At 35.3% G+C, this 15103-nt stretch overlaps 1 protein-coding gene across 3 annotated transcripts; it reads left to right on the top strand.

Moving 5' to 3' along the window:
- The first annotated feature begins 1604 nt into the window (after window positions 1-1604).
- LOC123556072 (monocarboxylate transporter 7-like) lies at window positions 1605-11189 on the top strand. 3 transcript variants are annotated; one of them, XM_053547510.1, is made up of 7 exons: window positions 1605-2078; window positions 3763-3876; window positions 4193-4336; window positions 4788-4937; window positions 5481-6601; window positions 7517-7654; window positions 7917-11189. In XM_053547510.1, exons 2-5 carry the CDS (start codon window positions 3774-3776, stop codon window positions 6593-6595), a joined length of 1512 nt encoding a protein of 503 aa, XP_053403485.1. In that variant the 5' UTR covers window positions 1605-2078; window positions 3763-3773; the 3' UTR covers window positions 6596-6601; window positions 7517-7654; window positions 7917-11189. The 3 variants fall into 3 exon arrangements, with proteins under 3 accessions (XP_053403485.1, XP_053403483.1, XP_053403484.1); XM_053547508.1 differs by having other exon boundaries at window positions 1606-2078; window positions 3621-3876; window positions 7917-11188; XM_053547509.1 differs by lacking the exon at window positions 1605-2078 and having other exon boundaries at window positions 2125-3876; window positions 7917-11188.
- The last annotated feature ends 3914 nt before the right edge of the window (window positions 11190-15103 follow it).

Raw genomic sequence — 15103 nt, 5'->3', positions numbered from 1 at the left:
TGACTACCTTCCATAAACATGTATAACGAACGGGAGATTGTTAAAGTTCTGGGTTTTTAAGACCAGATTTCTTTAGAACGGGTATAATTCGCATCTTCTTAAAATCCGTTAGTGACACATACTGTTTCTTCAGAAATGTATTTATGATGTTTGTTAAAACTGGCAGTTCATCAACTCGTTTCTGTTAAAGCCACCGGGACAAGATCAAAGGACGTGTTCGGAGATTTAATATGATTTGTCTTACTTTTAACCCTTACCCTGCTAAATTTGTGTAATGGACTGGTCCATCATTCAGTTTTGGCAATGCCACTTTTTATTCGAAGGAGTGTTCACTGAAAACTTGCTGACTGAATAGCGAACAGCGCAGATCATGATCAGACTGTACGGTTGTCTCGAAGTCCATTTATATATGCATAAACTAACTGATGGACGTATGCACTTGACGGCGGTAAACAGCGTATCTGACTTGTTTAAATGAATGTACGTCAATAGAAAATTGTTTTTAAGAATAAACTTTCGTTTGTAGAGAAGCTTTTTTCCCCTACAAATGCCTTGAAATGAAGAGAAAAATGATCTCGTGACATTTTGTTTTTGTTTGTTTGTTTTGGGTTTAACACCGTTTTTTCAACAGTATTTCAGTTATGTATCGGTGGGCAGTTAACCTAACCAGTGTCCCAGCATTCTGTTTCAGTACAAACTTGTTCTCCGCAAGTAAAACCTGAATCAGAGGTGGAGTACGAAATTCAATGATATCAGACACAATGTCTTTTATCAAATCGTCACGGAGAAAATACGCCCCGCCATGGGATTGAACTCGCGATCCATGGATCTGCGCTCTCCCTATTGAGCTAGGCGGGCAGGCTCGCTATTTTTCTTAGTACGATAACAAGTGACGTCAATACCTAATACATTGCTACTGTTTTTCCCTAAAACAACATTGGGGCTAACTACTTTTACTTTTTTAAATGAGCTAAAGACATCCAATGTCCACCTTTCTCTAAAATATTATATCTTTAGATATTTACTTCAAATGTTGAAAGTCCTCATCAAATATATTTGATTTTACAAAGCATGTAAATTAATCGTTTATATACATGTTTATTCATAAAGTAGTCATGCCGTAAAGGTCAATTATTAAAAAAAAACTTGCAGTTTTTGTAGTTGCAGTTCAAATTCTAACCGTACATAGGTATACATAATATCAAGTATGTATTTTTTTTGTACTGTTAATGCACATACACCAGTTAATTGTATGTTTACATAAACTATATATAGTAATTAAATGACATTTGGATTCAGTATACCTTTAATTTTGATAAGGTTGATTATGTTATATTGTTCATTTCACAGATATTGGCCGTCCGTGTAACTGGACGTATTTGTATAAGATTTGCTTTGTGGTTGCAATATAGTTCGAATGAGCAGTGTATAGTGCTGCAACAACTGGGATATCACGCCGTAGACACGTGACATAATAATCCACCCTGTCACACTGTACTAACATTGTGTTGACCAGTCAAAGTACTTAGCGTCATGCGAGGAAGCCACTAGTACCATTTTTCACTTACGACGCGGTCAGGGAGTGAACCCACGACCTCTCGCACTCAAAGCGAGACTACCGGTGACGTTTTAAAATTTTCAACTGGATGAGTGAGATAAGTTTGCATTATTTCTATGTCTTTTGATTGTTAATTGCATATTGGCATATTTTCCCATGAAGATTGTGAAACACTGTTAATTAAGAAGACAATTTTGTAAATCAAACAGATCATGCAACTGTACCGCAATATATATTATATATGTGTGTATAAATACACTGTCACAATTCAGTGCAGTCGTAATTATGTAAACGAGAGTGAGAAATCAAATGCAGCTTTTACCTTGTGCATACAAATCAATATTTCAAAGGATATGAGTTTTATAGACATTTTGAGCATGCTAGCGCATCATACTTTGCAAGTTGATTCGATGCTAATTTATTCATAAAGAGTTGTTTATAAAAAATTTATTGCATGGACAAGAAGACGTTGTTGACAAAAATAGTTTAAGTTAGTAAGATGGATAAATACATACTTCAGGTAAGATTGCATCATATAGTACGCATGGTTTATTATTAGCTTATTTAAGGTATTACATCACTAAAAGTAATGTTTACAAAATGGCCTTTGCTTGGTATATTCTGAAAGGTAACCGTGTTTTGCACTATTTTGCAATTTTTAAACAACTTTTACCGTGCCGTTTATTATAAATTTTGTATAACTTATGGTATCTCCTCAAGCTTAAGTAGAGACAAATTTCAAAGTGATAGCCACTATCTAACACGTTTGCAGAGAACTCATTTTACCATTAATCTTAATAAAAGAAAATCAAACTATTGGCTAACAATTATAAAACATAAAATATAAATGTCAATACCATTTTTTTCTATGGTGCCTCAAGTAAACGGATCTAATGAGACAGAATTCATACTTCAACATTGAAAAAATATGGTCGAATGCTGTGTTTCTGTTTTGAATTTTGCTTACTCCATTTAAAAATAACCTTAAGGCAAACGTAAAACCTACCTAAATTTCTTCCACAATATATAATCTAAGAGTGAAAGCAAAATAGAGAACTTTTACCACGTGTAACTCAATATTTTTAAAGATGTCTAGCTCTACCCCTTCTGTTTAAGTAGTAAATTCACTTTGAACACCAAGAACTTGCTTATAAGACTCACCTTTTTCCATTTTTGTACACGAAATCAATAATAAATCTTGGAAGAAGTAAAAACTTACTAGAAAAAAAAGGAAAATAAGGAAAAATAAATTTGGTCCCAGTAGGGCTTGAACCTACGCCCCCCTAAGAATTGCAGTAAAAGTAGGTTTATGGTAGGAATTGAATACTCTTCATAAAGGAGGTTCTCTATTAGTGATCTAATACTTTAACATTTATATATATATGTATATATGGACGACTACTATTCGATTATGGCTCGCTCAATATGCTTTACCGTAATACGGATGGATAGAATTTCGCCACAGCCGACGATAGGTGGCGTGAGGGGTGTACCTATTCTGAACAGACTCGATCAAAACGAGCCTGCTATTATTGTGCTTGGTTGCATTCTTTGCTTCGAAAGGATCGTCTCATATGAGGAAAACAAAAACATTGTGAAATCGCGATAAATCTTTAAGAAACTACTTCAGTCTACAAAATCTCAAAAATATGTGCCTTTAAAGTAAATAACTGACTGCCAGAATTACACCTCAATCTTTATACATGTATCAAGCTAGAATATTCATCGGCGTTAAAGATTTAATCCAAGAACATAAGTCGAATATGAGTAGTTTATCATAACTAAAAATTCGATTCCTTTTCATTCAGGTTTAAGGTTTTTCTTATTTCTCTGGAACAGCTCAAATAAGAAAAACAAAATCTGGGATTATCAGTTAATGTCTTACATGTAAACATAATCTTTAGCTGGAGTTAACGACAATTTTAGCTGTATAATTTTCTTGGCCTTTATTCTTAAAGAAAAAAAGAAATAAAAAGTAACATCGGTTGAAGGCTGGTGTCGGAAAATAGATATTACCACGTTTAGAGCATTTGTTGTTTTTCTCCATTTTTTTTTGTTTCAGGATTTTATGATAACGATAATATTCTGTGTAAAATGGCAACTGGCAAAACAAAAGAACTGCCGATTAACGCCCAGGTAGATGTGAACCTAGGGCCAGAGTCTATAAATGGAAAGCCAATAACAAGCGTCTTTTAATACTGCAGAAAAAGAAGCCATGGAAACACAAAGGGACATTGAAAGTGTTAAAGACAATCCAGACACTAATGAAAATGAAAGTTTACCGATAGATCGAGGATGGGCATGGATAGTACTCGCTGGTAGGTGGCAACCGTACTATCATATTTTGTTTTTAATATTAAATATGATTTTTTCTATATATTTTTTTAGTCGCTCTTAAAAACTAACCTGCTCTGGAATCTTGTTCTAGGACAGACGTCTTTAAAATTTGTAATTTTTCCGATGTAAAAAGATTTTGAAAAGCCCTCGAATAGTTTAGTGTCCCTACAACAGAACAGATAAACCCTTTGACACATGTTTTACTTTATTACATACGATTTTTAATGAATTAGAAACAAAGTTGATGTGGTCTTGGAATACTGTATATAGGGAATATCGTTTGTGTATTTTTTATAGGAGCAGCATTTTACTTGGCAATATTTGGAGGTATTAAGAAGAATTTTGGAATCATTTTCGTGGCCATCCAGGATAGATTCGGATCAACGGCCTCTGTCACGTCTCTCCTAACAACTATGCAAAACCTTGTCATGAGTTTTTCGTGTAATAATTTGCTCTTCATTTGTCATAATATCTGTATACATTGTTGATTGAATTAAAAACTGTATTAAAAACAATTTCATTTCTTGACGAGTAAGGTAGTCAGTGCATATTCTATATAATGTTTGAGCAGGGTACAAAAAGTCCATAGGCGAGAAAGTTGCCTGATTACGAAGATTCTAACTTTCTATGCAACACATCTGTGCACATGTACAATTGTAATATGCACAGGGACACTTTAGAACTGTTTTCAAACACGTTTATACGTTGTTGTAATCTAATACAGTTAAAACTCGGTATTTCGAAGAGGTCGAAGCATTTTGCTTCGAATGAACTGAAATTCGACTTACTAGTAAAATAATATTTGGTGCACATGTTTTAGTGACTGGACTTGAAAATATCGTCGAATTTGAGATATCAAGTTTCAAATGTTATTATGTTGTCGGTTTTGCAGCCTTGTTTATTATTACGACTGTTGGAACAGAGTTCTTGTCCAGCCGTATGTCCATCACGCTTGGGGCTTTGGTTTTCACTACATCTCACATCATATCAGCATTCTCTACAGGTATACACATGTTGTTTGCATCAGTTGGATTTCTTGAAGGTACCTTTCTTTTTAAAACACACGTATTTTAGTGGAAAATTATTGTAAAAGCGAAAAAGAATTTCATGATGCATACTTGGTGATGTTATTTGATACAATGTCTTTGCTATATTTGCCAAGATAAGTACTGGACCCGCAGTGGCAAGTGATCACGTAATTTTTAATGTGATTTCATCATTCTCCAGTTGTTATGAAAGAGCAGTCTTCTTTTAAGGCCTAAGAATGTCAAAATAAGCATATATATATATATATATATATATATATATATATATATATATATATATATATATATATATGAAAGAATACGTAAGAGCACGGAATCTGCCAATTTTCTTTATGGTTTCACTATTAAAGCGAAATATCAACCAGCTAAAAATGTTTTTATTTTATTGTATTAAGTTTCAAAGTCATATTTTGGACGTTGATGGAATTTGGTTATTATCTTCAGCAAATAACCATAGCAGGAGCTAGATAGTTTCCGCCTAAAATACAGGAAAGTATGAAATCAACTGATAATAAAAGAAATGTGTATGTTTTATTCAGGTTTAGGAACTGCCATAAGTTATCCATCAGTCATAGCCACGATTGGAGAATATTTCGATAAAAGGCGTGGACTGGCCACTGGTTTGGCCTTTTGTGGATCTAATGTCGGCTGGTTTATTTTGGCTCCTATCTTGTCGGCGTTATTTGAGGACATCGGGTATTCCGGAACGTTTATGATAATAGCTGGGGTGACATTGAATATACTGGTAACTGCTGCTTTATTAAGGCCAGTTAAATCGTTCAAACGGCATAAATTGATAACAAAAAAAAAAACAACAGAAGAAACAACTAAGGATATCAAGGACGGTGGGGATATCCTAGAAAGTGAAAACCTTCTTCCAGTGAAAGATAATGTGATATTAAGCAGTACAAACAGTATTGAAAATGGAGTTCAATCTGAAAGGAATAAAACAGATGAGATTCTGACACAGTTAGTGTTAGAAAAAGAGAACAAAGGAAAAATGAAAGTGAGTGCAGACGGCACACGGTCTACATCGGAAATCATTTGTTTTGATCTATGTGATCAACAATCACATACAAAGTCAAGCTCACCGTTATTACCACGAAACACCGCATGTTCTCTTGGTAACAGGCGAACAAGTATCTCGTCACAAAACTCACAAAAGGGGCTGTCCCCCTTGAATAGTCTTGCTGTCTCGTTATCAAGGTCACAACTAGCCCTATGTTCTAGTGTAGATATAATCTGCGGACCCGTCATTGACACCCCGGACATCCCAGCGGAAAATATACAAGAAAACAAAAATAAAGACAAGAAAGCTTCATTTCGGAGAAGACTGAATGCCTCATACGACTTAACCTTGTTCAGATCAGTCGTGTTTCCGGTGTTCTTACTTATGGCGGCCATGATGGCGCCAACAACTCTTCTTCTTCCAGTGTTTTTAGCTCCATTATCTAGAGATCTCGGTTTAAGTGCAGAACGAACTGGATTACTGATGTCAATTATAGGTGGTGTCGGGATGTTCTCTAGAATTCTTTGCGCTTTATTTGCCGACAGAAAATATGTGAAATTGACTACACTGTTAGCTGTGGTATCAACACTTGCTGGGGTAACAACGCATTGTGTTAGATTCATCAAGACCTTTCCTTTGCTGTAATATTTGGTAAGAAAGACACTTTACTGATAAATGTATTAACCGTGAATTACTGGCATCTTAGTAGGACTACAATGCTTTGTTGTGAAAAATACAGACTTCGATTTGAACAAAATGTTTGAAGGCTCAAATGATGTTACCCCTGTGAAGAAAAAAAAATCAACTTTAGAACATTAATTAAAAAAATATTGTATCTCAAACAGTAATTTGCCGTTAATTGAATCATTGTTTGGAGTTCAGATACGATGAAGTTATATGATATATCTTACATGTCTCGATTTGCTTGCTGGTTAAACAAAGAAGAAAGTCAAGCCTTGTATATTCTACGATAAACAATGGTTGACGCGCGGACCGGTAAGGGAGCATTATGACGTCAATTACGACGTCAAATTGCCACATAACGTCTGGTTCATTGCTACATGAGTTAAGTAAATTTAGCATATTTTTTACCAAAACATTTCATTGAACATGTAAGAATGAATACAACCAATGCATTCTTGTGGTTTGTTATCTAATTTATTACGGTCCATCGTTCAGATGCAAACGGCACCGTGGTTCAACTCCTGCGCATCTGAAATCTGAACCGTGATAAATCACTCGTAGGCCTTGATTATTTGTTAAATAATAAATATCTGAACGACAAACACTGATATTTTTCAAGAGAAAATCAGTTTGAGATATCTACTGTTTTGTTTTTCAAACATTAATATTTAAGAGGAACCAAATCACTTATACAATTATATATACCGGGAATCTGAACGTGTTTTGCAAAGGTGCGCTTTTTTTCTTTGCGAAAGCTAACTGGAGCCAAAACAATTAAAAAGAATTTCATTGCTGTTTTCCGCACATTTAAGTTGTCGATGATGTTAAACGATACCATAATTTAGATATTTTGTTACAAGAATATAATAATTTCTTATTCAGGATTATGTTGTGAAATCTACCAATCGATGTATCCCGTTATTCTTGTGGAGTACCTGACGTTACCAAAACTGAAGAGCTGTATCGGGTTTACGTTGTTGTGTCACGGTGTAGCAGCCGCGTCTACATTTCCAGTTATTGGTAATTGTTTACCAAGTTGTCTTTTCTTTCTTTAAAAATATCATTTTCTCTCACATATTCTTCTTCATGTTCTTCATGCTAAGTGATTTTGAGAAGCGGTACATTGTCACTTTAAGTTTAATTTGGATAAAGGCTCCATCAGGAATACTCATTGCAAACCTGAAACCCAGACCTCTTTGAAAAAAGGCGAATAGTTATATGTTCATTTGCATAGAAACACTGATACTTGCAAATTTTGCTTAACATTCTTTGTCTTTTGCAGGTTCGTTCAGAGACGCTACAGGAAATTACATCGCATCGTATCACTTTCTGGGAACCATGTCTTTTGTAGGGGCACTTTTAGCATTGTCTTTGCCATATCTTCATAGAAGACAGAAAAAGGACGTGAGAGTATGAAGACTAAAAGGCTTTGTGTTTTTACTATGTTGATAACAGATGAGAACGAAGTTGTGTTGATTTTATCTTCATAAACTAAAGTAAACGAAAGTGAAATTCAGAAGATCATATGTATTTTGTTTGTTTTTTAGCTCACCAGAGCACAAAGTGCTCAAGGTGAGCTATTGTGACCGGTCATTGTCCGGCGTCCGTCGGCGTTCGTCGTGCGTCAGTGCGTCGTCCGTCGTGCGGCGTCCGTCAACATTTGCCTTGTGAACACTCTATACATTTGTGTCCCAATCTTTATGAAACTCGGTCAGAATGTTAGTCTTGATGATCTCTAGGTCAAGATCGAAACTGAGTCATGTTGGGTCAAAAACTAGGTCAGTAGGCCAGATCAAAGGAAAAGCTTGTGAACACTCTAGAGGCCACATTTGTGACCCAATCTTTATGAAACTTGGTCAGAATGTTGGTCTTGATGATATCTATGTCAAGTTTGAAACAAGGTCATGTTGGGTCAAACACTAGGTCAGTAGGCTAGATCAAAAGAAAAGCTTGTGAACACTCTAAATGCCACATTAGTGACTCAATCTTTATGAAACTTCGTCAGAATGTTAATCCTTATGATCTCTTGGTCAGGTTTGAAACTGGGTCATGTGGAGTCAAAAACTAGGCCAGTAAGCCAGATCAAAGGAAAAACTTGTGAACACTTTAGATGCCACATTTTGATCCAATCTTTATGAAACTTGGTCAGAATGTCTTGATGATTTCTGGGTCAAGTTTGAATCTGGGTCATGTGGGGTCAAAAACTAGGTCACACGGTCAAATCAAAGGAAAAGCTTGTGAATACTTTAAAGGACACAGTTGTAACTCCGTCGTTTTTAGCTCATCTGATTTTTTTGAAAAAAAAATGATGAGTTATTGTTATCACTTGATCGGCGTCGGCGTCGGCGTTGCCTGGTTAAATTTTATGTTTAGGTCAGCTTTTCTCTTAAACTATCAAAGCTATTGCTTTGAAGCTTGCAACACTTGTTCACCATCATAAGCTGACCCTGTACAGCAAGAAACATAACTCCATCCTGCTTTTTGCAAGTTTTATGGCCTCTTTTGTACTTAGAAAATATCAGATTTCTTGGTTAAGTTTTATGTTTAGGTCAACCTTTTCTCTCAGACTATCAAAGCTATTGCTTTGAAACTTGCAACACTTGTTCACCATCATAAGCCGACCCTGTACATCAAGAAATATAACTCCATCCTGCTTTTTGCAATAATTATTGCCCCTTTTGGACATTAGTTTTCTTGGTTGAGTATTATGTTTAAGTCAGCTTTTCTCATAAACTACCAAAGCTATTGCTTTAAAACTTGCAACAGTTTTTCACTATCATAAGCAGACACTGTACATCAAGAAACATAACTCTATCCTGCTTTTTGCAAGAATGATGGCCCTTTTTAGACTTAGAAAATCATGGGTAGGACAATATTTCTATAATACAAAAAAAATCAGATGAGCGTCAGCACCCGCAAGGCGGTGCTCTTGTTAAACTGGGTCAGAATGTTTGTCTTAATATTTCTAGGTCAGATTTGAAACTGGGTCATGTGGGGTCAAAAACAAGTCACTAGGCAAGATCAAAGGAAAAGCTTGTGAACACTCTTGAGGTTACAGTTGTGACCCAATATTTATGAAACTTTTTCAGAATGTTTGCCTTGATGATCCCTAGGTCAGTTTTGAAACAAGGTCATGCAGGGTCTAAAAGTAGGTCAGTAGGCCAGATTAAAGGAAAAGCTTGTGAACACTCTATAGGCCACAGTTGTGACTCACTCTTTATGGAACTTGATCAGAATGCTTGTCTTGATGATCTCTAGGTCAGGTTGAATCAAAAACTAGGTCACATGGTCAATCAAAGGCAAAGCTTGTGAACACTCTAAAAGCTATAGTTGTGACTCATTCTTTATGAGACTTGGTCAGAATGTTTGCCTTGATAATCTCTAGGCTAAATTTGAAACTTGGTCATGTGGAGTAAAAAACAAGGTCAGTAGACCAGATCAAAGGAAAAGCTTGTGAACACTCTAGAGGTCACAGTTGTGATCCAATATTTATGAAACTTTGCCAGAATGTTTACATTGATGATCTCTATGTCAGTTATGCGGAGTCTAAAAGTAGGTCAGTAGGCCAGATCAAAGGAAAAGATTGTGAATACTCCATAGGCCACAGTTGTGACTTAATCTTTATGAAACTCGGTTAGAATGTTTGTCTTGATGATCTATCGGTTAAATTCGAAACTAGTTCATGTGTGGTAAAAAAAAACTCGGTCTGTAGGCCAGATCAACTCTGGTGATCGATATATAGGGCCATCATGTCCCTCTTGTTTTTTTAAAGAAAGAAAAGGAATCATACAATGCAGATTGGACGTTTTCAGTGTGTCCGTCCGTCCTTTCGCAGCCATATATCCAAGTAAAAGTTTGTTACCTTGAGTTGATATTTAGTGGTTTTCATTTTTGTAACTATGCATGAATTGCAAAAGTCTATGCCAACATGCTGATCTTTGTAGGCGAGTACTCTTATAAAATATTTGCTCCAAAATAAACTAAAATGGTTAAAAGCAATGCATTAGGGTCTAGAAAGATACGAACAATTTACAAATAAAATATTTATCTTGTTTGACATTTAGAAACGATTATTTCGTAAAACTATCGACAATTAAAAACTTGTATAAAATGTATAGATTACAATGAATTTCCAACATCAGTAAATAAAGATGCATACATGACTCATTTATTTTAATCGCAGTTAAAATAATGACGGTAATAGCATATTTACATCATTTTGTGGTATTTTCGAAACTTTTATTTTGAAGTACTTGTACATAAATGTTGTAAAATTAGTCAATATAACTTATAGCTATTATGTTATCCTCGTTAAATAAAGTTTTTATTATTGTTGTTGCTGTTTTGTATTATTTGTTTTGAGTTTTGAGGACTATTTGCTAGACTGGCTTATAGCCAATTAAATTAAATGACTTCTTAACTAAACCGCAGTTCTATAGCTATGCTTTTTATCAGTCAAAAATTTAGCCTGCGTTAGTTGGGCTATAGTCAAAATTAACAAACAAAACTTGAATTATGTTTTAGATGTCATGTTAGAACACATTTATTCAATAAGTGTATAATGTTAGGCTCCTTTATCATACTAGATTTGCTTCCTTAAAGAGGTAGGTTACCTTCATATTTGTATGTGCGCATGTCCAACCGGAAGCTAACGTGACGATTTACGACGACGTTTACGACAAACTTAATGTGTTTGTATATTCATTCTTCTGAAAACAAATCATAGACCTGTCTTCGATCTGACGCTTTATGGTTTATACTAACACGATTCGCAGCAATTGCTATATAAATATATAGCAAAATCGCCTATACATGAATCTACGATAAAATATGGTTGGCTGTTAAATTTTACACCCCCTCTCCCTTATGATTGTGGCATAAGAGATTCTACTTCAGTTCCATTACATGCAAACTATTTCAGGGTCAAACGAATAAAAACAGCATTTCAAAATCATAACTATGAAAAATGTCATACTTACTTACGTGTAGGACCGTAAAACACGTTTTGTTGTGTACAAGGGAATTCAATTAGCTTAATTACGATTCAGCGGTGACGTCATAAATGTATGACATAAAGTATGACGTCATATTGATGTGACGTCATATAAAGTTTAGCTTGTAACTCGTAACACTGGGTCAACTCGACTAATTTGATGATTCTCTTCATAATCAATTTGTGGGCTGTTAGATTACTAATTCATAAATACTTCTCAAAATTCTGATAAAAAAGAAACAAATATCTATACGTTCCATTGGCTATGTAACACTTTCTAACCGTGGGGGGTAAATTGTAAAAGCATATGACCCGAATGACGTATTACGCCGAAAATGTAGTACTGTAAAATGCAAATTATTTGCGTTGCTAGAATCAAAATAATAAATATGTTCCAATAATTTTATCAATTAATAAAACATGGGCAGTCGTTTGGATGCGAAAAATTAAATCACTCGCGCTACGCACACGTGATTTAATTATTACGCATCCAAACTCCTGCCCATATTTTATTAACTGATAAAATATAGGAACAGATTTATTATTTCTTAAATAATGCAGAAATAATGAATAAATTGCCGCAGAAACGCTTCAAAACAATGTTGCCCAATAAATGACGTCATTGACGTCATGACGTTACGTGTCAGTTACCGCGCAAAATTAATAGCTTTTATCTTGAAGGTAGGTAATAATAGCGAAAATAGATACGTATATTTCTTTAAATTTCTTTATTTTGAATTATGCGTATTCCAGCTGAAATAGATGTGTTTGTGAAAAGGGTGGAGGAAATTGTAGCTTTTAACCCAATATACCAAACTCTTCCTTTTACCAACACGAAATAATAATTTTCAAAATATGACATTTCTTACTTTGACTGGGACAACCTTTTTAAGAAAAGTCAAACTGCACGTTTCAACTTCAGAAATATCTACCTATATAGGTAAGGGAGATCACTGCATAGAAGCTAATGTTTTATTAGTCAGATATCTTTAATTCTAAAGCATCAACTTCAAAAACTTATCCGGCATTATCGTTAATTTAACACATTTAAATGCACAGCAACCGAAAATTGCTTTTATAAAACATTCACCAAAAACAAACTATGTGCAGTAAGATGCGTATAATGCCATTTTAAGGAGGTAGGTGACCTTCATATTTGTATGTGCGCATGTCCAACCGGAAGCTAACGTGACGATTTACGATGACGTTTACGACAAACTAAATGTGTTTGTATATTCATTCTTCTGAAAACAAATCATGAACTTGTTTTCGATCTGATGTTTTATGGTTTAATAATGCAGAAATAATGGATAAATTGCCGCAGAAACGCTTCAAAACAATGTTGCCTTAAAATGACGTCATTGACGTCATGACGTTACGTGTCAGTTACCGCGCAAAATTAATAGCTTTTATCTTGAAAGTACGTAATTTTGTACATTTTCTTTATTTTAACTATTTCCAAATAACCATTATTTGCTGAAATATTTTTTATCAGTCTTTTGCTTTCAATAATAATCAATATTTAGCTTCTTTTATGTAGTTATATTGAAATGTTATGCGGAATGTAAGAAAATGGATGATGGCAACCGATGTTATTTGGAATATAGTTGGGTGAAAGGTTACTTGTTACGGCCATTTTCAAATAAAAAGTCTAGCCGTTTGATTTGTAATACCTATTTTTCAGGTTCCGTTGATAATTTGTTACTTATATACTAAAACTAAGATCTAAAATTGTTCAAATGTCAGTAGAAAATTGTGGTTTCATGAATTGAATTGATGTTACCATGGAAACGAAGCCCGTGACCTATGTATCTAAATGTAAAATTCAAAAGCGCTGACACTGGTCTATTTAAGAAACACAGCTCCGGCTTTTTATTTTCATTTCAACAATAGCCATGAGAATAATAGCAGCACGCTGAACGATTTTGCCATGAAAAATAGCAGACGAGGGGTACTGCTGTACGTATTCTAAGCTGTGAAATTTGTTTGAATAAATGCAAAAAAACACGAAAATGTAATTTACGTTAGAAATAATATGTTTTAAAGCTACATCAACTAGAAAGATAATCTTATTCAATATTTTTTAAAAAGAAATTACGACAAACAGCAAGATATAAGCTATTTTAAACATCTCTGTTGCCATGGTTACTTTAAAATTTAAGAAAAATAGAGTACCATGTAAAGTGCTTGGTATTTTGCTAATAATATTACCCAAACACTTCATGTTGGTCATTAACAGAATGGCACTGAAGCCGTCGAAAACCCCTATTTTTATACATAGTTGTTTAAAAATGAGAGAAAATGCGTTACCATGGAAACACGAGCCCCGCGACATATACATTTTAAGCTTATATTAGAAAGATAACGTGCATACCAGTAAAATTATCAATTATGCAGACTTCTACGGATATCAGTGAAACTAAAATACACTGAAAAGTGTTAAATATCCGTATTTTCCTTCTTCTTTCAATATGAAATAGCTTTGGAGGGTCATGTTCTTCAAACCTGGATAAAAATTGAACTTGAAGGGGCAGAGACAAACGAAATTGAGATTGTAGCAGTTAAAACTTCATACAACACGAAATACAAAAACATGCTGCGGTTCAACTAATTTGAATTTACCCTTGTAACAAGGTAACCTACCTCCTTAAGTAATATTTTACCTACACTGGCTCGCGTACTTATGTTTGTTCTTTCATATTTCCTATATGCAAGTTTTCATCATTTATGCCCAAGTCATTGTATCACGTTCTAACCGCGCCGTTGTGTCCCGTTTCTAACAACCACATTTTGGAAATTTTAGCTTGGTGCTTCGATGTGCAAAATTGTCGTCACGCGCTAGCCGCGTGATAGCCCTACTGTTGCTTAGTTGTAGTCCCGTTGTGACACAACTGAGATTATCAAAGTCGGGTTATGCCTCACTATCGAGTGTCGAAACGTTGTTCTACACTGTGCTTCGTCATACTCCGCTGTCGCCACGTTGTCGCAACTTTATTAAACGCTTTGCTTCGTCATACCGCGCTGCCGCCGCTCAGTCGCCATAGTATCGCAACGTTGTCCTCCGCTGTGCTTCGTCATACCGCGCTGTCGTTACGCTGTCGCAACGTTGTTCTACGCTGTACTTCGTCATACCGCGCTGCCGTCACGCTGTCACCACGTTGTCGCAACGTTGTTTACGCTGTGCTTAGTCATACTGCGCTGTCGTTACGCTGTCGCCACGTTGTCGCAACGTTGTTTTACGCTGTGCTTAGTCATACGGCGCTGCCGTTACGCTGTCGCCACGTTGTCGCAACGTTGTTTTACGCTGTGCTTAGTCATACCGCGCCGTCGCCACGTTATCGCAACGTTGTTCTACGCTGTGATTCGTCAAACCGCGTTGCCGTTACGCTTCAACCGCATGCAGCTAAAACTCGGCTGACTGGCCTTAATTAATTATCAACGTAGTTAGACCAGTGGATCTTTTTCTTAATTTTCAA

This window comes from Mercenaria mercenaria, chromosome 7, assembly GCF_021730395.1.
Source record: "Mercenaria mercenaria strain notata chromosome 7, MADL_Memer_1, whole genome shotgun sequence".
Classification (NCBI taxonomy): domain Eukaryota; kingdom Metazoa; phylum Mollusca; class Bivalvia; order Venerida; family Veneridae; genus Mercenaria; species Mercenaria mercenaria.
Note: the sequence above shows the minus strand (reverse complement) of the source record. Positions and strands in the feature narration are given on the sequence as shown.

Excerpts from the sequence above, each read along its gene's own strand:
- LOC123556072 (XM_053547510.1), top strand. The coding sequence starts at position 3,774 with ATGGAAACACAAAGGGACATTGAAAGTGTTAAAGACAATCCAGACACT. Across the intron at positions 3,877-4,192 it reads GGCATGGATAGTACTCGCTG|GAGCAGCATTTTACTTGGCA; the intron begins GTAGGTGGCAAC and ends TATTTTTTATAG. Across the intron at positions 4,337-4,787 it reads CCTTGTCATGAGTTTTTCGT|CCTTGTTTATTATTACGACT; the intron begins GTAATAATTTGC and ends TCGGTTTTGCAG.